Source organism: Vitis riparia, chromosome 14, assembly GCF_004353265.1.
Source record: "Vitis riparia cultivar Riparia Gloire de Montpellier isolate 1030 chromosome 14, EGFV_Vit.rip_1.0, whole genome shotgun sequence".
Lineage (NCBI taxonomy): Eukaryota > Viridiplantae > Streptophyta > Magnoliopsida > Vitales > Vitaceae > Vitis > Vitis riparia.
Window position 1 is genome coordinate 27,104,867 of NC_048444.1, and position 26,410 is coordinate 27,131,276.

A 26,410-nucleotide genomic window follows, 5' to 3' on the forward strand; every position below is an offset into this window, starting at 1 on the left:
AAACTGTTATATTCATATAATTAATTACAATTAATGTCCATTATATGATCCTTATCCACTTAATATATAATTTTATATAATTAAAGATGTTGTGATTATTCCTTAATTATTTAAAATTATATGGTTCACTTAGACCTTAAAACTATATGTTATAACTTCAATTTATCTAGCACAACTTAGGCAACGTCGAGGTACTGCAGAAGAAAAAACTGCGTAGCCCACATATTCTTATGATTTAATTCAACCCATTTCTATTTAGAAGGGCCATCTTATATTATAAGAGAGACGCGAGTGATATATTGATTATACACTTGATTATACACACGGATATGCACTTTAGTGATTACTAGTAATCTTTTCGTTATTGACAAATCGATTGATAATCCATTTTTCAATGAAAAAAGATTGCATGCAATTAAAGCTACAATTTTACACATACAAGCATATAAATTAGCATAAAATAACCATATTCGCATGTATAAAAAAATCACATAATAATAATTTATATATATATATATATATAGTAAAAGTGGATTTTGGATTGTGATTGGGTGCCCAAGCCCATATAGTAACACAATCCAGGTCTATGCCCAACAAAATTATTTCAAACGGGCCATAAGGGCCTAAACTGGCCAGTCTTTCTTATTAAGCCCATGGGCTAACAATTTACTAAAACTAGGGATTAAAATGGCTCATTTTCCATAAGATAGTTCGGTTATCGGATGGTGCGGGAAGTGGGCGCTGCTATTATGAAACCAGCAGCAGATCTACGCCACTATAGGAGCCACACCATGAACTCAGTCGGAACTCTAAGCCTCCACTGAAAACTCAACGCGGCCTCTTCCTTTCACCAACATCACCGTGCTTCGGTGCGACGTCTTCCTTTCACCGATAGCACTAGTCCAAGCCTCGAAGCCGCCTACAATTTAATGATGCAAGCCTGGCAGCGGGAAATTGGTGCACTGTGGTCCAACGCGCCTCTTTCCACTCTAGGAACCCAAAAACCCAGGTCTTCGCCTAGATCTCGAGGCTCAACTCCCTACTAAACCATTTCCAAAATCATTCTTGGAAACCCCTATAAGGGTCTATAGGCTGTCGATATCCAAATGACAATTCTGGTTGCCAATCCATTGAAGATTAGAAATGAATGTTTCAAGTAATCCAGAACAATACCAAGTATATTATTAGTTTTAAGTGGTGGTTTTGAGAAATCATAAAAGAAAAAATTTATTTCAAGCATGCTGCATGAATGTATCTCATAACCACATCACCAATTTCATTTTTCATAAGAAAATACCACTAACAAAGTTTCTGGTGCAAAAATTAATACCAAAGCAGAGGCAAGATTCGTGGTCTGATACCAAATGTTAGAATACATACTATCCAAAAGTGTATGAAAACATTGCCATACGAATCAAAACAAAAAAAAGTTTAATATCAGTTATTACTTCCAACCATTGATGTTTGATTTGTTATACCCACTTGTTGCTGCAAGTCTTTGATTCTTCCAAACTCTGATCTCTCATGTGAGATGGTGTATCACTGAAGAAGAGAACAATGGAGAGCGAGTTCGAGGACCAAAAACTAATATTTAGAGTTGTGGCTTCCCATCAAAACCACGTCGTTGCCATTTACCACCATTATGCAGCAGTTGTGGGTCACGTTCCTAGACTATAGGGAACGTGGAAGATGTGTGGAGGACTTGGTCAAGGTGTTGAGCCACTTCAGAGGTGTTGTGGGCATGTAACAGATAACATAATACTCAATTTACTTAATGACTTAAATTAAGTTATTAACTCAAGTTGATTTACCAAACACACACTAAGATACTACATTATAAAAAAAATTATATAGTTTAATGGATGATTCACTTACTAAGTAATTAATAATTTCCTACTATGCTTTATCTAGAAAGCCCTTATAAAATATGTATTTAGTGTTACTTGTTTTTCAAGAAAAAAAAATATATATCCAGTTATACATATAATAATTTATTAATTAATTGACTAAAAAGTAATAATTTTTTTAAATTATTTATAAAAAAGGTATTAAACAAATATTAATACATCAAATTTTAAAGCTTTTAAAGTAATTTTTAAGAATATAAAATAAATCTATACTTTTGTATGAAAATATTTATTTTTTATATAAATTTTATTACTAAAACTAAAAAACAAAAAATATATGCATACGAGGGTTTTTTTTAATGTCCCTATTTGGCATCTACATTGCCCTAAAATATCCAAAAAAAAAAAAACAAAGAATAAAGTTTTATTTTATTAAATTATTGAGTTACGTATTTTTAAATTATTTCGAAACTTTTTTTTTAATTCCATGTGATTTAAGGAAAAATGCAATGCATGTAAAATAGAAAAGAAAAATAATAAAAAAATAAAAAAATAAAAATTTAAAATTAATGAATTATTTTTATAGTATAGCTCAAACTTATTTTACCTATTTTAATTTTTGTATATAAAAATTAATTAACTAATTTAAAAATATATAAAATTTTAAATAATTTTAATTATATTTGATTTTCTTTTATATTTTTTATAATACATCTATATAAAAAAATTATTATTTTTTTTCAATCTTTCCTCAATCCTCTTACTTTTCAAAAACTAAGAAATTAGGTTTAAGTAATGAAAATTTTTATTTTTAATTCTAACATAGGGCAAGGTAATTAGAGCTAAGTTAACCTTGGTCATGGACACACCTTGTAGTTAAATAGTTTTAAGTATGAATGACAATAGAGTGAGTTCAAAATGAGTTCAAAATATTTATTCAAAATGATTTTCATCCCTATTAAAAAAATTAAATGGGACACCCACTCGCTTCACCTTTTAACTTTTGTTTGAAAATTTTAAAATTTTTTAATTACATTAAGATAAATATACTTTATAAATAATTAAAATATTATAAATTTTTATAATTTGTTTTATTGAAAAATATTTATTATTATTATTGTTATAATTATAAAAATATGAAAATAAAAATTAAATTAAATTAAATTGATATATAATCGGGATGGAACAAGGTAATACTGAATTCGTCCCATGTTTTAAAAAAAAATCCAATCCCACCTGTAATGCGTTTATTTAAATTTTAAACTCATTTCGTTAGAGACGAGACGGGGCAGATACCCAAAAAAAACTTGTCGTTACCATCCCTAGTTCCATGTACCACAATCATGACTTTAATTTTCAAACCAAACCTCATAAATGTGAAATTAATATCCAAAAACATGGTAGTAGTGTTATTTCAACAATTTAATATCATAGTACATGGTGGTGTTATTTCAACAATTTATTGATTTTCCTTGTGAAAGGAAAATAAAATTGATTTGTCCTTTGCATAAACTATATCAAATGTAATGATATCCAATAATGTAATTTATTTAAAAATCAAAGCATTACATTCTTTGTCACACAAGTGTATCATTCTTCACACAAATCTTTCCATGCTTTAAATACTTTATTATTGAAAAAAATATAGAGGTCAAATATGATTTTATTACTAATCAATATGTTAGGACATTTTGTCTTTTTTATTGATTAGATGTGACTTATTTTTAGAAGTCTTAATGGTTAGGAAGACTTTAAGGTTTTGTACAATTAAGGGATGTTTGGTAAATAACTTAAAATGACTTAATAACTTAATTTAATTCATTAAATAAATTAATTATATTTTGTAAAATAATTTAATAGTAAAACTTAAAGTAAAAAATAACTTTAAGTAATAAGTAAAAACAATTAACTTATTATTAAATTAATATTTTTATTTTACTTTTTTATCCTCATTTGTCATAATTACTTTCACAATTTCTTTTACTATTCCATGACCTCCATTGCTACTCAACATCCTTTACCCTAATTATAATTTATGAGAATAAATATGTTAATATGATAATTTAAAATAAATTTTAAGCTTATTTTACCCAACAACCTTGATAGTTAAAATAATAATTAAGTAGTAAATTTTAAGTAAATAACTTGAGTATAAATAAACTTAAAGTAAACTTAAATTATTAAATAATAAATATTAAGTTTTACCAAACACTTTTCGATAAAAATGTAAGGTTATCAAATTCAATATAAATATGCATGATTAATACAAAAAAATTAGGATGAAAATCATCTATGTATTTTATAATCAGATATGTATTATTTTTTAATTCCGATTTTGGTAAGTTTTAAATTTGTGATTATTTATAAATTATGATTTGATTTTAAATAACATATTTTTTAATATTTAAAAATTTGGAAATTCTCCTAATTGGTTATTAGAGTTTTTTTTGAATATTTTACAATTAGGAAACTTTTCATAATAGAAGTCTAGGATATTTCAAATATAAAATGATTTGTTTGAAAATTATAGGACTCTAAGAAAACTATAAAAGAAAAATTATAGGATATTTATGTACGAAATTTTTATTCTCATACAAATAAATAAATTATTATAAAAATATATAAAATTTTTATAATTAATAACTCGTGTCTTATTTTAATTATTATTAATATTTTTTATTTTTAAATAATTTTAATCTCAAATTATCTCTAAATAGCGCCAAGATTATTAAATTCAAGATAAATATGGATGACTAATACAAAAAATTAGGATGAAAATCATCTATGTGTTTTATAATCAGGTATGTATTATTTTTTAATTCCGATTTTGGTAAATTTTAAAATTGTTATTATTTCTGAATTATGATTTGATTTTAAATAATATATTTTTTAATATTCAAAAAATTGGAAATTCTCCTAATTGGTTATTAGAGTTTTTTTGAATATTTTACAATTAGGAAACTTTTCATAATAGAAGTCTAGGATATTTCAAATATAAAATGATTTGTTTGAAAATTATTGGACTCTAAGAAAACCATAAAAGAAAAATTATAGGATATTTATGTTCGAAATTTTATTCTCATACAAATAAATAAATCATTATAAAATATATAAAAATTTTATAATTAATAACCCTTGTCTTATTTTAATTATTATTATTATTATTATTATTTATTTTTAAATAATTTCAATCTCAAATTATCTCTAAATATTAAATAAATTATTTATTATTTCTTAATAAAAAATGAGTAGAAAAATCTATATGATAAAAATATGAATAAATTAGATAATATCAAAATAGATAAAAATGAATAATAACTTATATCCAATTTTTATATGGATTTTTAATCAAATTTTGATGAAAAGCTTTAATAAAACAATCTATTTATTATTTTAACATATTTTAATCATTTATAAATTCTTTTAATTTACCCAAAAAATTTACAATTTTAGAAAAACAATATACGAATTTATTGAAATTAAAATACATGCCACTAAAAGTTTTAAGGCTTGTTTGAAAATTATTTTTTGAAAACAGTTTTCTATTATTCATAATAAAAAATATAAAAAAAATATTTGATAATAAAAATTGTTTTATGTTTAATATACAAATATTTTTAAAATATATTTTGAAATATTAAAAATAGATTTATAACATTTTAGGTTTTTGACTTTTATTTTATAAAAATAAAAAAATAATTTTCAAAAATTGTTTTCAAAAATTATTTTTGAAAACTATTACCAAACATGCCTTGCATTTTTTAAATATACATTTCAAATATTTAATTTGTGAAAGGAAAATTCTTGAAAAAAAAAAGAAATATAAAACAAATTACACGTGGTCACAGTGAAAAAGCATGAGAGAAGAAAACACTGATCGTTTTAATCCGAAGCTTCATACTTCTTTCCCAAGCCTCCATCCCTACCATTAGGGTTTTGGCGGTGTCTGCAATTCCCAAAACAACCTTCCACAATTCTCAATCCAAAAAGGTATATCCATTCGCATTCACACCTTTCTCTGTTTGGTTGTTCCGAAAGCAAAAGGAAGGCGAGGAAAAGGCGAGAAAAAGAAAGATTGTTTTTTTTTTTTCTTTTACGGTGCAAGTGCAAAACCCTGGTATTTTTTGAATTTTTTATTTGGAAATTATAAGTTTTATCGATCGCATTTCATTTGTTTTCTGTTTGGTTGCTGAGAAAATAGAAGGGAAAAGCGGGGTATTCGTTTCTGCTGAATATACAAAAACCTGGGTTTTTTTTTTTTTTTTTTTTTAATGTTGTTTTATTTTATTTTTGAAGTTTGAATATCGTTTGTTTTCGTCCGGTTTCTCAGCAACCAAACAGGGGTCATTCGATTTTGAAATTCTTACATCGGATGCTGGGTGTTGGCTGCTGAGAAAATGTAGGAAGAGGGAAGGAAAAATCCATTTTTGAATCTTTGATTTTTCGTGGTCTGAATATGAAACGTTGGAAGGCTTTCTTGATTGAGTCCATTGCAGCTATTTGAATCAGTTGAGGTTTTAGTTTTTCGTTTTCCTCAGTTTTTTCAGCATCCAAAAGGGTAGGGCTAGGATTTTTTAACTGGTCATTCAATTGTTTGTCTGAATCAGAGGTTTTTCTTTTTCTTGAAGGTCTAATGGCGAAAGCTTCAGCTGGAGCTACAAATTCTGGGAATCGAACTGGGGTCCGGATTGTTGTTGCTGGAGACCGAGGCACTGGAAAATCAAGCTTGATTGTTACAGCTGCTGCAGAAAACTTTCCGGCCAATGTGGCACCGGTGTTGCCACCAACGAGATTGCCTGATGATTTCTACCCTGACCGCGTGCCCATCACAATCATCGATACCTCATCTAGGTAACAAATCTTGTTTCTGTATGCTACGTTTGGTTGGAGAGAAAATTTGGTAAAAGTGTAAGGAAATAGTGCTCTCTTTGCTTGGTGAGAAATTGTGCAGACAGATAGGAAGTCAATAACCTGTTTGGTTGCTGAGAAAATATAGGAAAAGAAAAGAAATCAAAAGTTGAGCTTGATTTTTTATTTTATTTTTGAACTCCATTTCATTGGGCATAAAACAAATGTTTGTTCTATTCATCTGTATTTTCATTTTCTTCATTAAGATTTATATCCTGAATTTTTGCCCATTACAGCCATGAATACCGGAGAAAATGTGGAAAAGATAGAAACTAATACATAATGTCTTAGACAAAGTGGTAAAAAAAAAAAGAAGGTAAATAAAGCTAGATTCTTCTTATATATATATATATACTGCTTTGGTTTTCTGAGAAATGGGAAAACCTGCCTTATCATGGCCATTAGGGTAGTCTGCTGCATTTGGTTGCAAGGAAACCAAGGAAAAGAGAAATCAATTGATTTCTTGCCCTTTTTTGTGTCATCTTCTCCCGAGAAGATGGAAAATTTGATCTTTTTGGGCCAAAAATATATTTATTTTTCTCCATCTTCTCATTAACTGGATGGAGCATTGAGTATTCTTTAATTGGGGAAAAAAAACCTGGACTATATTGAGTCTAATTCAACTATTTTGTTTAGTTGAATTCAGTTTTTCTGATTTGGAAAGTGAATCCACAAAGAATATGGTATTTGGATTTTCTTTTTCCTATTTTCTTCCTCAGAGAATAATCCCAGTAATATATTCAGTTAAATTTTGACTGACTTATTGTTATCTATTTTTCAATCAGTTTGGAGAATAGAAGTGCACTTGCTGATGAACTGAGACGGGCTGATGCTGTTGTACTTACTTATGCCTGTGATCAGCCTGCAACTCTTGATCGGCTGAGTACTTTTTGGCTTCCAGAACTTCGTCGCTTAGAGGTTTTTCTTCTTCTTATCATAAAATTTTATATTATTCCTATTGGCTGTTTGTTTTTACAGAATTTATTTCCAGGTTTCATGGATAAAGAGATGATATTTTCATCAACCATCAATATAGAATATCCACTGAATAAGTGGAACATTATTGAGAAATTCTTTTTGGAAAATCTCCCCAGGATATATATGTCAGAATAGCAAAACCAGCGATCTTGTTTTTGACAAATTTGTAATGGGGATGAGTAAATTTTGATGAGCAGGTAAAGGTCCCAGTTATTGTGGTTGGATGTAAGCTAGATCTGAGGGATGAGAATCAGCAAATGAGCCTGGAACAGGTTATGTCACCAATCATGCAGCAGTTTCGGGAGATAGAAACTTGTATAGAATGTTCGGCATCCACACATATCCAGGTAAATTAGGTGCTCTTTACTTTACTTTACTGTTTGGTTCTTTTAGTTGCTTTTCTGGCTACAAGCTTTATCAGTCTGTTATCGGATGCAATACTTAATTTCTTTTCGTTTTTTTTGGAATAAGATGACCTGATATAGTATGAACACTTGTGATATGTTTATTTGTTTAATACATTTGGTTGTATATTATGACAGCTGTTCACAATACTCATGAGCCACTCTATACCTAGGTTATTTGCTAGTTTTTTGGTATTTATTTTGAAGATTGATACATGTTATGAACATTGTATGTTATGTGGAGGGCTGTTAAATACAGAAAACAAATGGAGCTCTGGTATGGTTTGGTTTGTTGAGGCAAGCTTGACTTCTAAGCTTCATCCGAGGCTCCAAGACCAAGGATTGTGCAAGGATCACTTCCAGCTTGACCTCTTTGGAATGCAGATCAGCTTGCTAGTCCTAGTAGCAAGTGCCTGGTTTTGGTCAGGGCTGTTTTGAGGGCCGGGACTAGTTCTCTTTGCATTTCCTATTTAAGGGATATTTTGTCATTCTTTATATGCTTCTTTTTGTTTTTTTATTAATAATATTTCTCATTTTCCTAACACTAAACCCACTCTCACCCAGACCCAACCTGTTGATGAGTCATCTGCCATTAGAATTTTTCATTTGTTTAGGGTGGAAGTGTGAAAAGCCGTGCAAGGGTAAGTTTTGTTTAGCCACATCAGAACGTTACTTTATTTCATGAACTCTGTAAAAGTTATCTCACGTGACAGTCTAAGCCTGTAGCACTCCCTTCCCCCACCTACCCCCACACACACTAAAAATAAAGGGCAAAAAAAGGCTACCTATTGCATGTGATGTCAATATTGCATTTTATCAATATATAGACTTAAAAAAAAAGTTATCCATACTTAATCTGTTGGTTGATTCTGATTTGGTATGGTTAAGGCTCTGTCTTGATGATTTGGCATTGACACAATTTCATCGTCAGAATTCAAAATGATGGGATTTCTCCACTTACAGATCCCTGAAGTTTTCTACTATGCACAAAAGGCAGTGCTTCATCCAACGGGACCGCTATTTGATCAAGAAACGCAGACTTTGAAGCCCCGGTGTGTGAGAGCTTTGAAACGAATATTCATTTTGTGTGATCATGACAGGGATGGTGCCCTGAGTGATGCAGAATTAAATGATTTTCAGGTTTCTTTTCGCTGCTCCAAATTTTTTTTCCTTGAATCTGTCCTGTAGAAAATGATCTAATAATGATTGAAAACAAGTTCTTATTTTTTGCAAAAAGTTATGGTATTTTGTGACTGAGATTGTTGAAGGAATTAATAATTAGTGTAAACAGGTCAAATGTTTCAATGCTCCATTGCAACCTTCTGAAATATCTGGTGTTAAGAGGGTTGTGCAAGAAAAATTGCATGAAGGAGTCAATGATCGTGGTCTTACTTTGACTGGATTCCTCTTTCTCCATGCATTATTCATTGAAAAAGGCCGTCTCGAGACAACATGGACTGTCCTAAGGAAGTTTGGGTACAATAATGATATCAAACTAAGGGAGGATCTCATTCCATTGTCATTTAAACGGGCTCCTGATCAGGTAACTTCTTATTGGTAAACAATCAGTATTATGGTCTTGAATTTGTGGCAATGTTCAGATGCTTTTGTTAAGTGCTGACTCTGCTGACAATTATTTGTATCTGTTTATGTAAAAGTGAGTGCAAATTCAGAGAAGTTGCTTATATTTTGAATGCATAATTTTCAAGAACATTGGTTTGGTTTGTTGAAGTAAGCTCTAATATAAGGACCCTTTACGAGTTATTGGCAAATGACAATTAAGGAAGGGCTGACTTTTTTTTTATGTATTTGTTTTCTTGTCTGGTCTTGTTTCTTGACATATTGGTGTGGCTTGCATGCTGCCTGTGTACTTGGGTTGTATGCCTTTTTGGCATTGTTCATTTTATGCTCAATGGTTATTATCTATCGAAAGAGAAACAATGTTGATGATCGTTTATGCCAAATTCACAGTGATGACTCTCAATGCTAATAGGAATTGATTTATGATAGGGGCTAGAGGCAGATAAAACAGTCTGGCTTTTTGGTGCTGATATGAAATGCTATTCATCTCTTACTTGGAGGTGATATGATTGTTGACATGTTTATTGAACTTTGGTTTTTCCATCTAGATGATATATATGTAGTTACAGATTCTAAATCATTAAATCTGGTTGCTATTAAGCTTCCCCTTTTTCCTTAATGATAAAAATGTGACTCATCATGCCTGCTTACTTTTGTAGGGTCCCTCTGTCCATGTAAAAGTTTATTGTATCATTTATTTTTTGGGAATATCTTGGTACTGGAGTCTCATGGATTTTAGCCATTGAAATGTTATGAAAGATAGCAGTTTATCTAACTGGCTTGGCTTGTCTCAGGTTCAGGCTTACTTTACACCATAATTTAATACAATTGGAATTGTGGGCAAGTGAATTGCATTTTATGGCCGCCCAAATGTTTGGTTATATCTGTCTAATTCATATCCTGGAAGTATATGGTTTCTTGTTTGGAATGCTTACTCCTCTCATGTTTTGTGTAGAATATGGAGCTGACAACTGAAGCCCTTGAGTTTCTGAAGGGAATCTTTAGCTTGTTTGACATTGATGGTGTATGTACTATTTCTTTCCTTATCAATCACTTAGATGTCACATATAGTTTGATACAATGATGCAGTTTTAAATGCTCGATATGGTTTAAATGAACTTAGTTTTATCACATTATTCGTTTATTAGTTCATTTTTAATTGTGATCGGAATTGTTTATATCAACCATAACCTAGTGCTACTCATAGCATCTAGAGTCCTAAGTTGAAGACCCAGAGTGGCTCATATCAGTGATAGCCTTGAGCTATTCACAACATTTAAAGCCCTGAACGCACGACCTATAGTCGTTCATGTCAACCACGACCTTAAGATGTTATAGTATCTGTAGCCCTTAGATCAAAACCCCGAGTCATTCATGTCATCCACAACCCTAAGCTCTTGATTTAGAGTCTTTCATGTCATTAACAACCCTGATCTATTCATAAGATCAAGTTTCTCATTGATGTAATTACATTGCTCTTTTATTGTTGTTATTATATCCATCATAATCTTGATGGTTTACTCATTGTTTTGGAGTCTAAGATACTTAAATTTCATGTCTATTTAGTTCAGATATAGAAAGTATGCTGGGGGCAGAAGTTCCACAGTCATCTTGCATGCCACCTTCCCTCTCTGTCTCTTTCTCTCTAAATAGATTCTGAATTTTCTCATCCCTTTCTTTGCTTTATCCAAAGTACAAAGTTGAGTTGAGGTATAATACAGAATGACTTTGATACTTTCTATTAAGTGTGGATATTTTATTTTATTTTTTGTGCATTTCCACTTTGATGTATCTTTAAACATTTATTATTATAGAAGATATCATACTTATCAAATATACATATAGAAGATACCATCTAAGTAACAAAAGGTGCAGGAAACAATGCCAGATTTGACAGCATCACACCTACATTGAACTCGGTCTGCCTGTCACAATTATGAAGAGAGGCCCATCATATATGACTTCATATTTCACCACAAAGACACACATAAACACGCATGCACACACCATAGTTCATGGAATCAAAATATATAGCTAGAGATAGATATGCTTCATAACTTCACTAAACCCCATAGTAGCTTTATTTATTTCTTTTGATAGGCAAAGAACAAATATATGAACAAAACCTAACAAAAAAGGGGGTGAACCCTATGTACTCGGGGTATGCAAGAGGCATTGAGAGAACAGAACAGAAACAAGAATGCCTAGGCAAAAAAAAAAAAGGCCCTATACCAAATCTAAAATGTTCATCAATGAACAGTTATTGGGGCTATAGACCACTTCACAAGGATATTATAAGGTTCTCCATCAATTTTTGTTTGTGAAGCACTTCCTTGTTGAAAATCCATTTATGAAGCTCTCTCCACATGCACTAAAGCAAACTAAGGGGAGTCATTCACCAAACCTTGGCCTCATATCCAAGCCCCAAAACTTCCATCCCAGTGGGAGATTTCTGGCTTTGTCTGGAAACACTCACTGCTTTAAAAAATGGGTAGTAACATTTCGACAATTTTCTGGTTTTGGCATGGTGGATTAAGATATGGTTTGCCAACTCTTCCTATGTGTTGAAGCCTAAGAAGGTTGCACCGTAGCAGACATAATGTCTTGATGCTTATATGATCTCGACAAAGGCCATTACTTTCTGTTGAAGCTGGATTCCTTATAGAGCAATTTTCATGATTCAATCTGCATTATCTATTTTTAGAGGGTACAAGTCTGAGAATATCTTGGAACCCAATTGCATCACAAATCTTGACAAAAATTAGTCATTAGGGTGCAAGGGGATAAAGTGGGTGTTAGCCACATTTTATAGATGTTGACATATGGGACCCGCTTCGTTTCATGCACGTCCTTATATGGAGGCCTATTTTAATAGTTATATTTGTAAAATGTTATGTTACTTCATGTAACATAGCATTTTTTACTTGGTCATATATCATTATCAGCATGTCTTACTTGATCATAATCACGTCTTATTATGAAGTTTTTCAAGGACATAGTCCAAATTTTCTTTCTTTTGCTTTCTCAAAATTTTCAAGGACATAGGAATCACTAAATATCTTCATTTCCAGTGCATAGGAAGTTGCTGATGTCCTTGTCACTTTGTCAAATTTTCCATATTTTGTTCTGTAGTGGCTCTGGTAAAAATGCTGTGACTGAAGTAAAATCTATTAAATATCTATCAAAAAAAAAAAAAAGACCTGTCAAAAAAATTATAATAATAAACCTCCCTTCCTCTTGCTAGAGCCCAAGACCTGTCAATTTTTTTTTTTGATAAGTAAACAAGACATGCATTAGAAAAAGGCTAAAAGCCGCAAAGCATACAGGGAGTATACAAGGCGGCTACAGCCTCAAAAAAGAACAGGACCAAAAAAAAAACTACCTCCCCTTAAGGGGAGCCCAAGACCTGTCAATAAAGTCTAACAAGGACGAGAATGCCTCACCTGTGGAATTCCTTTGTCCAAAGAATGGGGGGTATAAAGGAAAGAATTATGCTTAGTATTATTACTAACTTGGAGGGTTAGGGTTAGAGTGATGAAATTGTCAGCATAAGCTAAATGTTTTTCAACAGTGTTGGTAAGTAAACTTCCATTCATGTTTTATGATTGTATTCTTCTATTTTATCTAGCCTAGAGCTCTCTAGTTAGTTAAGTAGTTGCACAGCTTCTCAAAATCCTGATCGATATGGATTTTGTTTTGAGCAGGATGGGGCACTGCACCCTGATGAGCTTGTAGATCTTTTTTCTACTGCACCAGAAAGGTACTTCTGTTTTCCTAAAACATCAATTTATGGTTTTGTTTTTGCTACTTTACTTCAACATATATCATTTCCTATTTTATTAATAAGAAATATGATATGTGTTATTGTCTGTTGGAACTTATAAACATCCTGTTGGAATTTGTAGTTGCACAACATATATCATTTCCTATGTAATTGTTTAGTTGGCAGTATTTTGTTTAATAAAAAACAATGAAGCTGTTGTTGACTAATATTTCATATGGAAATTAGGGTAGAATGCATTGATTATAAGTTTTATGAGGCTTGTTAACCAATTTTGTGTTCCTTAAGGGCATCTGGTTTTGCTGTCATCTGAGCTGTCAAACTCAATGTCAGTATGCATACTGTGCTGTACTTTTATATTGCTTAAAAAAAAAAACATGAGTATCACATGTCAAACTTCATTGTTGAAGGATGCTTAACAAATTTGATGCTGTAGAAGAGAATTGCCACCTACAACCATAGCATGTGATGAATTCATGGTATTGTTTAGAAACCTTGGCTGCCAATGAAAGTGAGTTTCTTTTCATGGGAAGTAAATTGGGGCAGGATCCTTACCAGAGATTAGTTGAAAAAGAGGGGCTGGACCATGGTGAACTGATGTTTCGTATGTAAGGATGAGGAGGAATCAACAAATTACCTTTTGCTTCATTGTACCAAAACAAGAATCATACGGCAGCTAGTCTTCTCTTTGTTTGGGGTAGAATGAGTGGCACCAACTTCAGTTAAAGGGGCCTTCTTAAGTTGGTAGCGATCCTTTGTGGGAAAGACAAGAAAGAAAGCATGGAAGACTATCCCCCTTATGTGTCCTTATGTGTTATTTAGACTGCTTGGAAGGAGAGAAATAATGGGTCTTTTGAAGACGTGGAACAAATGGATCAAATGCTAAGGCTTTGTTTTGTAACTGATTTTGAAGGCATTTCCCAAAAAACAGTCATAAAAATCAGCTTTTAAGAATAGTTTTTAAAAACTGTTTTATAATGTTTTGTAAAACAAATGTCTGTTTGAGAACTTGAAATGTTTTTAACCTATTTTTATGTTTTTAAATATATTTTAAAAATAACTTATATATGTAGTATTTTATTTTTAATCATTCTTCATATTTGTGTAATTATTTTTTAAAACAGTCCTCAAATAACAAGTAAAAACAACTGAAAACAACTAAAAAATGTTATCGGAAAACATACTGTTTTCTGTTTTTAAAAATAGAAAAATGATTTATGATTTTAAGAACAGAAAACTAATTTTTGTTTTTTGATTGCCAAACGTGTTTTCATGTTTCTTTGTTCTAGAGAATAGAAAACCGTTTTAAAAAACAATTACCAAACAGGACTTAAAGGTTTCTTTGGGATTGTTTTTGAAAACAATACAATGTTCTTTAAAACATAAAATAGTTTCCTAATTTGGAAAATACATTTGACAATTTTTTTTATAAGAATTTGTTCTAAAAAGACGTGGTTTTCAGTGTTTTTTTTTTTTGTAGGATAATGTTATTTTTTTGTAGAATATTATCAGGAACAATTAAAAACATAGAAAATACTTTAGGAACTTTTCCATTATGCATAAATGTATGATACCTTTGTTGAGAGAATAAGTTGAAAAAACTATTTTTCATATTTGAGATGAATCTATCTGTTGGTTGGGTAAAAAGCAAGTTGGCTATGTTCAGTAGGTTTGTGGGGTTGCCAATGGAGGGGTTTGAGAAGGAAATTTTTTCCCTGTTGAGGTGAGGAAGGTCCTTTTTGTAGCAAATGGTAGGAAGACAACTCTTTCATCCAAAATTGAGAGATCTGAAATTGGAATTTTTAGTGAGGTATAATGGCACAAAAGGGAAAATGGGGAAGGACTGGAGGTGGAAAGGAGTGGTAACAACTATTGTCCGTCAATGACGATTAAAATCTTGTCATGGCATACTAGATGGGCTAATGATAGTGATTAGAGAAAGGCAATTAAATCTTTGATTAGAAGGTAGAAGGTGGGTGTGGTTTGCTTGCAAGAGACTAATACGCAAGAGATGTCGTTGCAATTGGTGAAGAGTCTAGGAGTGTGGAGACATGGAAGCAAGGGGGTCAAGTAGTTGTTTATTGGTTTTTTGGGACAAAAGGGTGTTGGAGTTACTAGTAAATTAGGTGGGAGCGTTCTTTGTTTCTTGTGGTTTTAAAAGCTACTAGGATGGTTTTATTTTAAGTGTTTATTGGTGTGTACAGGCCTATCCTTAGTAGGGAGCAAGATGATTTTGGGTAGGATTGAGGGATATTAGAGGTTTATCAGATGATTCTTGGTAGGGGTCTGGTGAGGGGGGAGCAGTTGGATTTTAATATGGGTAGGTATTCATGGGAAAGGAGGAATTGTGTTAGAATGTCTTTTCTCATTAGGAGATTTTGAGAGATTATTGAGGATCTGAACCTGAATGACCTTTTGCTTAATAGAGGGCCTTTTACTTTGTGTGGAGGCATGAACAACTGATCTATGTCAAGGCTGGATTGTTTTCTAGTGTCAGAAGAATAGGAAAACCATTTTAGTTGTCTCTTGCAGAGTGTTTTGCCATGGCTGGTTTATGATTGTTGGCCTATTTTGTTAGCAAGGGAAGGAGTGAAGGAGGGAAAAAACCCCTTTTAGATTTGAGAATATGTTGGTTAAAGTGGAGGGTTTCAAAAGCTTGATTAAAAATTGGTGGTTGGGCTATAGGTTCAGAGGCTCTAGCAGTCTTATTCTGGTTTTCAAATTGAAAGCCTTGAAGATGAACTTAAAAGCTTGGAATCGGGAGGTGTTTGGAAATGTGTCAGTCACCTAATCAGAAGCCTTCATCAGTTAGGCTTTTGGGATGCCAAGGAAACGGAAAGCTCCTTTGGTTGAGGAAGAAGTGGAGGTTTAAAGGAGTAGTTGTAGAAGATTGTAATAAGTGAGCAAAGCTAGAAGAAACCTCTTGGAGACTTAAGTTGAGAGTGATATGGCTGAAGGAGGGAGACAAAAACACAATATTCTTCTACTAGGTGACAAATGCTTATCAAAGAATTACTTTATGGCTTGAATAAGAGTGAACGAGATTTGATTATCCTGTGAGAGGAGATTAAGGAGGGGGTGACTAACTCCTATTGAAGCCTTCTTGTTGAGTCCAGAGAATGGAGACCTTGCATTAATGGGATGCCCTTTGCTTTTTTGAGAGGGGAGGAAGAGCTTGGAGTTACCTTTTTGAGAGGGGGAAGATTATTTTGCCCTCTTACCCTGGAAGTGGGATAAAGTCTTGGGACCAAATGGGTTTATTATAGCCTTTTGGCAGCTGTGTTGGGAATTTGTGAAGAGTTGCATGATGGGGTTCTTTGGGGAATATTCTATGAACAAGGTCTGAGTGCTACTTTCTTGACCATGGATAAATCAAAGAAGAGAGGATGAACTTTGATGAATAGATGTTTTATGTGCAAAGGTGAGGAAAAATCTATTGAGCACATCCTCTTTCACTGTTCCAATGCAAGAATTCTATGGCAGTAGTCTTCTCCTTGTTTGGAATTGTTTGGGTGCTAAGTTCATCAATTAAAACAACTCTACAAGTTGACATGGATCTTTCATTGGGCAGAAGCGGAAGAAAGCATGAAAAACTGCTTCTTTGTGTTTGTTTTGGACTTTTGGGAAAAAGATAAATAGGAAGGCTTTTGATAATATAGTAATATGGATACCCAATAGATTTTATAAAATATTTATTTGTTTTTATTTTAATTATATTTAAAATTTATAAAATTAAATTTTATTTAAATCCTAATATACATTATAAAATTTATTTTAAAGATTGATAAAAAAATGTATATATAAAATTTATTTTAATAAATTGTTTTTTTTGGTAATTTTCTATTGATATTTTATTAAATATTCTTTTAGTAGTGGATTGTCTTCAGTTTGATTTTGAGATTTTTTTTAAATGTTTATATTTTAGAGTTAATCAAGTAGTTATGAATTTACAATTAACTACAGAGTTATTTAAATTATATACTATTTAATCGTTGATAAAATTTAAATTATTTAATGATTCACATGGAGTCATTAAATTATAGGTAATAACTATATATTTTTTTTATTACCACTTCTCTATTATTTGAGAAGACTTGTGACTCCACCAAATCTCTAACCATCAAATGACATGTTTTAATGATGACTCTTAGATGAAAATTTTATCACTGTCAAGTGATTTATGTTTAATTATTTGAAAAAATTCAAAAAATTTATTAGTGAAATTATTAAAATATTCATCACAAAAACTTATTAAAATTATTAAAATTTTTTAGTGATGCTTCTTGCTGTTTTTTAAAAATGCTTTGGAAAAATCCTTTGAATTTTTTAATAAATTTTTATAAAAGCTCAAATTTTAACTAATATTTTTAGTTTTTTTGTTGTTTAATTTGATAAACTGTATTTTTTTTTTCATGATTAATGTCAATATTTGCTTACCTTTTTGAATTGATATTCTATACCCTATTTTTTTTTAAAAAAAAAATATATAAAAATTTCTTTCACTGTTTAATACATTATCAAAATGTTCTCTTGGCCATCAAGAAATTATTGACCTTTTTCTTTTGGTGGAAGCTTATATTTAAGGGGGATATTCAACTTTATTTTAGAAACGCAATTGTTATTTTTGGCTGTTCCTTTATTTTTAGTAATTTTTAGCATGAGCCTTGCCAGTTTTTCTATATACACTAGCATGTGCATATTCTTGCATGTAATTATCTGTATGCATGTTTGTATATGCAAAATTATTGTTTTGTCAATCTTTCAGTCATTCGTTTTACTCCATTTTTGATTTATCACTTGAATTGATTATTACCTAGTTTACAATTAGGGCCTGTGTTGTAATACCTTCTATGCACTTTTTTGATACTCTGAGAACTATGTTAATGTCTGTGTCTGTTGTGCTAATCAAAGATTTGGACACCTATAACTCACCCCAAGTATTTCACTTGTTTTCTTACTCATGAGAAAATGATAATCATCTGATGTTAATATCTGATCTTGTTCTAATATTTTTCTTTGTGTGTTTAATATTTCTACCATGTAACAAATGAGAACAGATAAAAATTTGGAAACCCCATGGGGCATGGTGTTCTGACTGCATATATATATATATATATATATATATATTTAAATTCAGATATTAACTTTTAACATTACTGTTGTGGATTATCAGAACTTCATGCTATCAATTTGAGTAAATGCACTTTATGAGTTTTTATGTTGGTATGTCTATTGGTTGCAGTATAATACAAGACATTTGTTAGCCCCCCCCCCCCCCCCCCCCAATCTTTTTTTTTTTTTTTGACACTTCCTTTTTGAAATTCAGTCCTTGGATTGAAGCTCCATATAAGGATGCTGCAGAGAAAACTGCATTGGGAGGGTTGTCGCTTGATGGGTTTCTGTCAGAGGTATTTCACCATTTTTTTTTTTTTGGTTGATTTTATACTGACATCACAACACACTTGCACATTTATAAGGTAGCAAAATTAAATAAAGTTTTCTTGTATGAATCAGTACATTTTTATCGTAGTGTATTGATTGTCCCCATTGGTTCACTTGTAAGTTTATTTCAGTCAACTATATGTACCATAGGCAACAATTTCATTAACTCTTCGTGAAATTAGGGAAAAGGACCATCTGGAAAGTCATGCTTTCAATTCAAGTGTAATTGCAAACCAACTTAAACTTAGTTTGAAATTTTTGAAGATAAAGTGTCATTCCTGGATGTGAAAGAACCATGCTGGAGAGTGATTCATTTTGGTTAGTGCACAGTTGGGCCTTTTAGCAGTCTGTGGGAAACAATTTACTTGATATTCTTGAGATGTATTGATAATCATGCTAGGCTTGCTCAGGTAAAGGGTTGGGGTGGGTTTATGGGAGGTTCCAGGTTCAATTCCTAGAGCTGATAAAAAAGAAAAGAGAAAAAAGATAAAAAAAAAAAAATTACCTATAAAAAAAAAAAAAATCATACTAGACTTGCAAAATATTGGGTGCTATGGAGGTTTTTTTTTTTTTTTTTAAATTTCAATGAAGCATCTATATGCCCTGGAGCAGTTCTATCTTATGTTCCTTCTGTAGTTGATAGAGGATGCAAAATATGTAGCTGCAGTGTTTATGTTTTGAGACAAATTTACTTTATCTAACTCTATTTTCTTTGATCGCAAGCTTGTTATCAATTTGGAAGGAAGTTAGTTGATGAACGATTTATTATCAATATGCTGATAACATGGACCTTAATTTTTATTATTTGATGGTAGATAGGAGGAACAGTGCATTTATTCAGTTTTGTCCTTGTACTTTTGATTGTTGTGCGATGTATATGTTGTTTCTGTAAAGAAATTGTTCATTCTTGTTACATCCCAGTAGGACAATAGACACAAAATTTTGTAGTTTGTGCTGTTAGTTGTGTCAACTGATCGTGTCCATATGTATGAATTAGAGATCTTATATATGGTTGTTTATATAGTCTCTAAAAGGAAGAACCAACATGGCTTTGACTGCTTCCACATATGTAATTTTTTTTAGGCAGTCATAACTCGTAGTTTAAGCAATCAGAATTCTATTTCTTTTTCCTAGCTACCATGTACTTATTTTAGATAATGATGATGGTTGCAGTGGGCTCTTCTAACACTTCTGGATCCAGTTAGTAGCTTGGAGAATTTGATATACATTGGATATGCTGGTGATCCTTCTTCTGCCATGCGTGTAACTAGGAAAAGACGTTTAGATCGTAAAAAGCAGCAATCAGACAGAAATGTTTTCCAGTGCTTTGTTTTTGGACCTAAAGAGGCTGGAAAATCTGGATTATTAAATGCTTTTCTGGGGAGGTGCATCTTCTGGTCCATATCAGTTACTCTGATTTATCTTTAGTTGAGTTATATCTGGTTCATCTTGGTACTTCATTTATGTGAGTTGATTGTTATGCTATAATATTCCACCTGTTAAAATGCAGGCCTTTCTCTGATAGTTATAATCCAACCATTGACGAGCGTTATGCAGTGAATGTTGTTGATCAACCTGGGGTGAGTGGTAGTACATTACATACCTCGTGTCTTGATGATTGGGTGGATTATTTGCACTCTCTCTCTCTCTCTCTGTTCATCTGCACGCAAACAAATGTGCTGTTGGTGCACACTAATATGATGTAATGAGTCAAAACTATTGGCCTAGGCGATCTAATTAGCTGCATTTTATTTCTTTTTGTCTCTTCTTTTCTTGCTTTGTCTATGAAAATTGTCTTTTTTTTCTTGTTATGCTGCATAATTCCTGCTTGTGCCTTTTCCTTTTTTCCATTTGGAAGTAATTTTGCATCTTATTAGCAGTCCGTTGACTGACTTATTTTTGTAGGAGGATTAATTGTTTTTCCTGAACCTTTATATTCTTGTAATAAATTGAAGACACAATGGGGACCTGAAAATACATGCAACTTGTTTTCCCTTTGTTTGGAGATCTATTTATGCACGCCATAGATCTCTTTTTCCCTTTCTCTAGAAACTTGTTTTCCCTTTGTTTGGAGATCTATTTATGCTCGCCATAGATCTCTTTCTCCCTTTCTCTATCACCTTCTTGTCTTTTCTTTTCCTTTTTCATTTTTTTAAATCTTTTATTTAGCGATAAGGAATGAAAGAAAGCAGGTACCCATTTGTTGAGCACTTGCATGCTTAGGGAAATTGTAGTCTATATATTAGAGCAAAAGCCCATTTTGCTTTCATAACTAGTGCCCTTAGTTTTGTTTAATATTCAAAGTTCCAACAGCTGATGCAGGAGGAGAAATTCTTTTTTGAAATAGTTGATCCTTCAATCAAAGACTAATGTCCTTAGTTTGGTTTAATATTCAAAGTTACAACAGCCGATGCATGAGGAGAAATTATTTTTTGATATCCCTTCAATCAAATACTTACGTATCTCTTTTGTCCATATTTGGATTCTTGGTATGTGCTTTGGGTGTGCATCTATTTTCATGCTGCTCTCTATTACCGAAATTCATCCCCCCTCCCACCTTTTTCTTATATTGTTTTTGAATTCAGATGTTCTTTTTTGGCTGTTTGTTTCTAATTAGCAGCCGAGGTTGGTTTAAGCTCTTTGATGAAGTATTTCGTTTTATTACCATGTTTGCAGGGAAGTAAGAAAACCCTTGTACTACGGGAGATAGCTGAAGATGGAGTTAGGAAGCTGCTATCTAAAAGAGACTCTTTAGCAGCTTGTGATATTGCACTATTTGTGTATGACAGGTAACTAAGACGTTGTTTTGATATTTTCCTAGAGCATATTTTTTTAATTCTAAGTCAGAGTATTGAAATAGCTGATTTTTGATTTATTTTTAAAATTTTAAATGGAAAAACCAAAGGTTATTTTCATCTACATGAATGTGAATGTAGGCAAATTTTAAATCCATATTCTGCTAATAATTCTCAATTTCCTTTATACTAAGTTCTTATCAGTTTAAAGTGAAACTAAGAGGAGAGTTAGTGTATATTATTAGAAGTATGATGATACTTCATGGGCATCTTTGATTAGTGTTATTATTATCGTCATGTATAAATCTAGGAAACCATGATGAAAGGTTTACACAGTTTACATATGAGAATAGGAAATCAGAAAAATGATTTTTCCTCTCTTTTTAACTTCAACAAGAACCTATTGTAACTTTGAGATGATTGGAAGTCCTGAATCTTGATTCTTTGTGTTAGTTGTGTCTATCTCTTGGAGTTGTGGTTGAGAGATTTAGATTTCAGCGGTGCTTATGGGCGTGTGTGCTCACATGCATGCATGCTCCTATGCGTGTGTCTTTCTTAAAAAAATGAGGTTGCAACATTTAGATCTTCATGGTACCTCTAGAAGTGTGTGCACATGGGTCGTCTCCATAGCATGGTGGTGAACTTCTAGTTGCATTTTTATCTTGGAAGTTCCAAAGTTGATGCTTTATACTTTTCCAGTTCTGATGAGTCCTCGTGGAAGAGAGCAACTGAGTTGCTTGTGGAAGTTGCTAGTCATGGTGAAAATACTAGCTATGAGGTACCTTGCCTCATTGTTGCAGCGAAAGATGATCTGGATCCTTATCCGATGGCAATACACGATTCAACAAGGGTATTTACCTTCTTCAGTAGTGTTATAATTTCTTTTGCATTATGTTATTCATGGGGCTGTCAGTTTGGTGAAGGTATTGATTACACTGGACACCGCATTAAGTCTTTCGTATTGCAAATATTGGTTTTGCAGCTTACTCAGGATATGGGAATAGAGCCTCCTATACCTATCAGTGCAAAGTTGGGAGATTTCAATACCATATTCCGTAGGATTATTGCTGCAGCTGAACATCCCCATCTGAGCATTCCTGAAACTGAAGCTGGGAGAAGCCGCAAGCAATACAGTCGGCTTATTAATCGCTCTCTTATGGTTGTATCAGGTATGTCAATGTCTGAAAACTAATGCTTAGAATGCGGGCTCTCTCGCTCTCTCTCTCTCTCTCATTTACAGTTCATTGGTTTATCCTATGTTGATTTTGTTTTTCACCATTGCAGTTGGAGCTGCAGTTGCTATCGTTGGACTGGCAGCTTACCGTGTCTACGCGGCTAGGAAGAGTGCCTCAAGTTAAGGATATAACGGTTTACCCATGGACCTTCCCTCAACAACATGGTGGTGCCAAGCTTTTCTGTCAATTTAACTCACCCCCATTTTATTTAAGTTTCTTAAAACAGGCCCTGCGGAGGGTTCCTATATTTCTTTTCTATCATCAATTTTCCATTGCTTTTAAGTGTTTGTGTTCCTTATAGGGTGGTTTTACTAGGAAAATTATGTGGGCTCTGTTTTGGGGTGGCAGGGTCTCTGAAGTAGAACATGCCATAGTTGGTTGTACAATGGAATTTGTTGTGCAGGACTTGTGCAATAAAAAAATTTTGCCAAATTGATCCAAGTGATTCAATATGTTGATGAGCATACATTTGGGAGCTCTGAAATTTATGCCCTCTTGGTTGCTTTCTTTGTTCTAATTAACTGAACTTGCAGCCATCAGCTCTGGTTTAATTTTTTTGCATCTTAATTTAATTAATTAATTAATTTTTCATTTTTCCTTTTCTTAATCCATATATATATAAATTATAAAAATTTATAATATTTATTTATAATTTATTTTACTTCAACTCACAAAAAAAAATAAAAAATAAAAATTCAAACATCTAATTAGATGGACCTGCAAGTATACCCTGAAATGGTGGATGCAGCTTGTGATTCCTTGACCCCATGATTTCCGCCGCCGGCAGCTTCCTCCTCCAGCTTCACGCAGCACCGCCTGAAAGTCTCTACAGTCACATGGAGCCTGAAATCCATATCAAACAGCAACTTCACCTCCAGACTGTTCATTTCTTTTATGCTTAGCCCCCCAATCACGGCGTAGAATGCGTTATCGTAAAACCTGCATTCATACGGTTCAATATTAATCCATGAACAACCACATTTTCAGTGAGATCAGTAATATTACTACTAACATATCATCCATGAACTTGGCCGCTAGCATGACGGCAGTGATGAGCAGGCGGTGGACGTTGAGGGAAGTGAGGCGGACGCCCACACGCTTAAGGTACCGGTTTATGTACAGAAAGGCAACGACGTAACAGGAGGGGCTGCAGTTGGCGTACTTGTCGATACGTTCCATGTACTGTTGGACGGTGAGGGAAGGGGCTCTGGAGCTGTGGAAGTCGGTGATGGTGGGCGTGGTTTTCCTCGTTGACGTCTGTATGAACTTCTCATTCTTTCGGATGGATCTCCGGAGAGATGCCGCTATAAGGAAGAGAGCCCGGGGTGGCTTTTCGGCTCTCTTTCTGGATTCAACCAAGCCCAGTGCTGCATAAATTTGTGCTGCTTCATGGCTGTCTTCCGGTGGCTGTTGGGTTTCCATGGTGATGGTTTTTTTTGTGGGAGAAGCTGGGAGGGGCATGCATGCATGGTTTCTTCATCTAGGGGAATTGTCAGGCTGTCAGCTTTGTTCTTTTCTTTAGGGTAAAGCCATGAAGATACGCAACTAAGGAGGGTCCATTCGGGAGTGATTACCGTCGAATCATTTTTAGAATGTAATGCTTTGGTGCTTAGTACTTTTATTAGAAATGCTCGTAGGATCGTTTACGTTATATTTAGTTCCCGAAAAGTATCAAGAAAATAATAAAAATGTTAAAAATACCTTGGAGACTTTGGTATCGTATATAAACCTATATTATTTTTATGAAGAATAAGTTAATAAAATTATTTTTGTTTTCAAATAGAATTAATTTATTTTTCTAAGAGGTTACCAAACAAACCCTTAATATTTAAATATAAACAAAATATTTTGTGATTTTATTAAGTGGTGTTTGTTTTTTGGCTGAATAGAAAAAACCAAAATATCTGACTTTTTCTATTCAGTTAAGAGTAATTCATTGACATCAACCAACACAATTAAATTAAACTTAATAATTTTACTTTAATTGTGTTGGTTAATATTAACAAGATATTTTTAATTGAATAAAAAAAGTCAAATATTTTACATTTTTTTATTCAGTCAAAAAACAAACACCATCTTAATGTTTTTTTTTTTTTTTTTTTTTTAATATATTACTTAAAAAAAATGACATTTGAGAGAAGCCCTTCCTAAGCACTAATACAATAGTAAGTTTATTTGCGTATGCATAAAAAGAAAAAGGGAGAAAGAAAAGTACATGGATTTATTCCTTAACCTCTTGTGTGGGTAAAGAATAAAATGGTTGGCAAATACTTGAATTGTAAGTTTATTAGGTATTTTAAAATATTTTTTTTGCCTATATTACTTTATATTATGAGAAAACAGGTAAAAATAATTAAAATATGTTCTTCCATATCGTGCATTTAAAACAATTTTCAAAAACCGTCTTGAGAATAACTGATAATTTTATATATATTTATTTATTTATTTTAAAAACTAAAATCTTTCTCGATTTGAAGCTAAAATCATAATTTTAAAAGTTTTAATAATTTTCAAATAATTTTTAATTAAATTTTATTTGGGAGGACCTATTTGGCAATGCCTTTTTAAAACATTTCCAAAAAAATAAAAAATAAAATAGTATTTTCTATTTAAGAAATAAAATATAAAAAATAATTTCATTGATTTATTTTGTATAAAAATATTATGCACTTATATATAATAAAAAACTTCCTAAATTATTCTCAATATTTTCAATTATTTCTCAAAATATTTTACAAAAAATATCTTAAAACACCTCAAATTAATTCTAAATGACAACACAACTTCAAAACAAATTCTAAATAAAAGTATTTTTAGTAAAAAAAAAAAAGTATTCAATATACATTTCAAATTAAAAAAATTATTTTATATTTTCAAGAATAATCTACAAATAAATCCTAAAATTCTTAATTAACTTAAAAAGGCTTATAATTTTTTAAAAATAATACATAATTATTAAACCATTGACAATTTTTCTTTAAATTGGAGGCAACATTTTGAATAATTTCCTAAAATTAATTTTTCAAAATTTTTTTATATATCACTTTTACTTTTTTTTTTTAATTTTCAAAATTAGAAAATGAAAATATTTAGTTCTAAAAATATTTCCAAAACATAAAAAAAAAAATAGATATTTTAGATTTTCTTTTAAAATAATAATAATAATAATAAATCTTGGTTGGAAACATGTTCCATCATATCCAATTTTCTTTTCCATGGGCAAATATTTTATTATTATGTAGGTCAACTATTATTTTGAGAATTATACACCACTGATTTGGTACCCACCCACCTAATCAAACGGTGTAGATTACAAGTTGGTGGGTCATGTGGGCCATGGCCACCATCCATTTATATCTCAACTCTAACCCATTTAAATGCAATTTTCCTTAATTAATAACATGATTACTGCACTTCCCATTTATGTCAACCTTCTATA

The 26,410-nt window shown here is 31.8% G+C and overlaps 2 protein-coding genes across 5 annotated transcripts; one reads left to right on the forward strand and one right to left on the reverse strand.

The window, feature by feature from the left end:
• The first annotated feature begins 5,732 nt into the window (after nucleotides 1-5,732).
• Nucleotides 5,733-23,455, forward strand: LOC117930371 (mitochondrial Rho GTPase 1-like). Of its 4 annotated transcripts, none has more exons than XM_034850993.1 (15): nucleotides 5,733-5,837; nucleotides 6,476-6,698; nucleotides 7,541-7,673; nucleotides 7,931-8,080; nucleotides 9,101-9,277; nucleotides 9,429-9,680; nucleotides 10,674-10,742; nucleotides 13,423-13,478; nucleotides 18,826-18,907; nucleotides 20,115-20,326; nucleotides 20,452-20,521; nucleotides 21,618-21,730; nucleotides 22,436-22,586; nucleotides 22,719-22,905; nucleotides 23,021-23,455. In XM_034850993.1, the coding sequence occupies exons 2-15, from the start codon at nucleotides 6,481-6,483 to the stop codon at nucleotides 23,092-23,094; spliced, it is 1,944 nt and encodes a 647-aa protein (XP_034706884.1). In that variant the 5' UTR covers nucleotides 5,733-5,837; nucleotides 6,476-6,480; the 3' UTR covers nucleotides 23,095-23,455. The 4 variants fall into 4 exon arrangements, with proteins under 4 accessions (XP_034706884.1, XP_034706885.1, XP_034706887.1 ...); XM_034850994.1 differs by lacking the exon at nucleotides 5,733-5,837 and adding an exon at nucleotides 5,870-5,964; XM_034850996.1 differs by lacking the exon at nucleotides 5,733-5,837 and adding an exon at nucleotides 6,216-6,361.
• A 186-nt stretch (nucleotides 23,456-23,641) lies between these two features.
• On the reverse strand, nucleotides 23,642-24,436 carry LOC117931170 (cyclin-P3-1-like). The gene is made up of 2 exons (XM_034852081.1): nucleotides 23,984-24,436; nucleotides 23,642-23,910 (listed from the first exon to the last, which is right to left on the reverse strand). The coding sequence occupies exons 1-2, from the start codon at nucleotides 24,430-24,432 to the stop codon at nucleotides 23,679-23,681; spliced, it is 681 nt and encodes a 226-aa protein (XP_034707972.1). The 5' UTR covers nucleotides 24,433-24,436; the 3' UTR covers nucleotides 23,642-23,678.
• Between the last annotated feature and the right edge of the window lie 1,974 nt (nucleotides 24,437-26,410).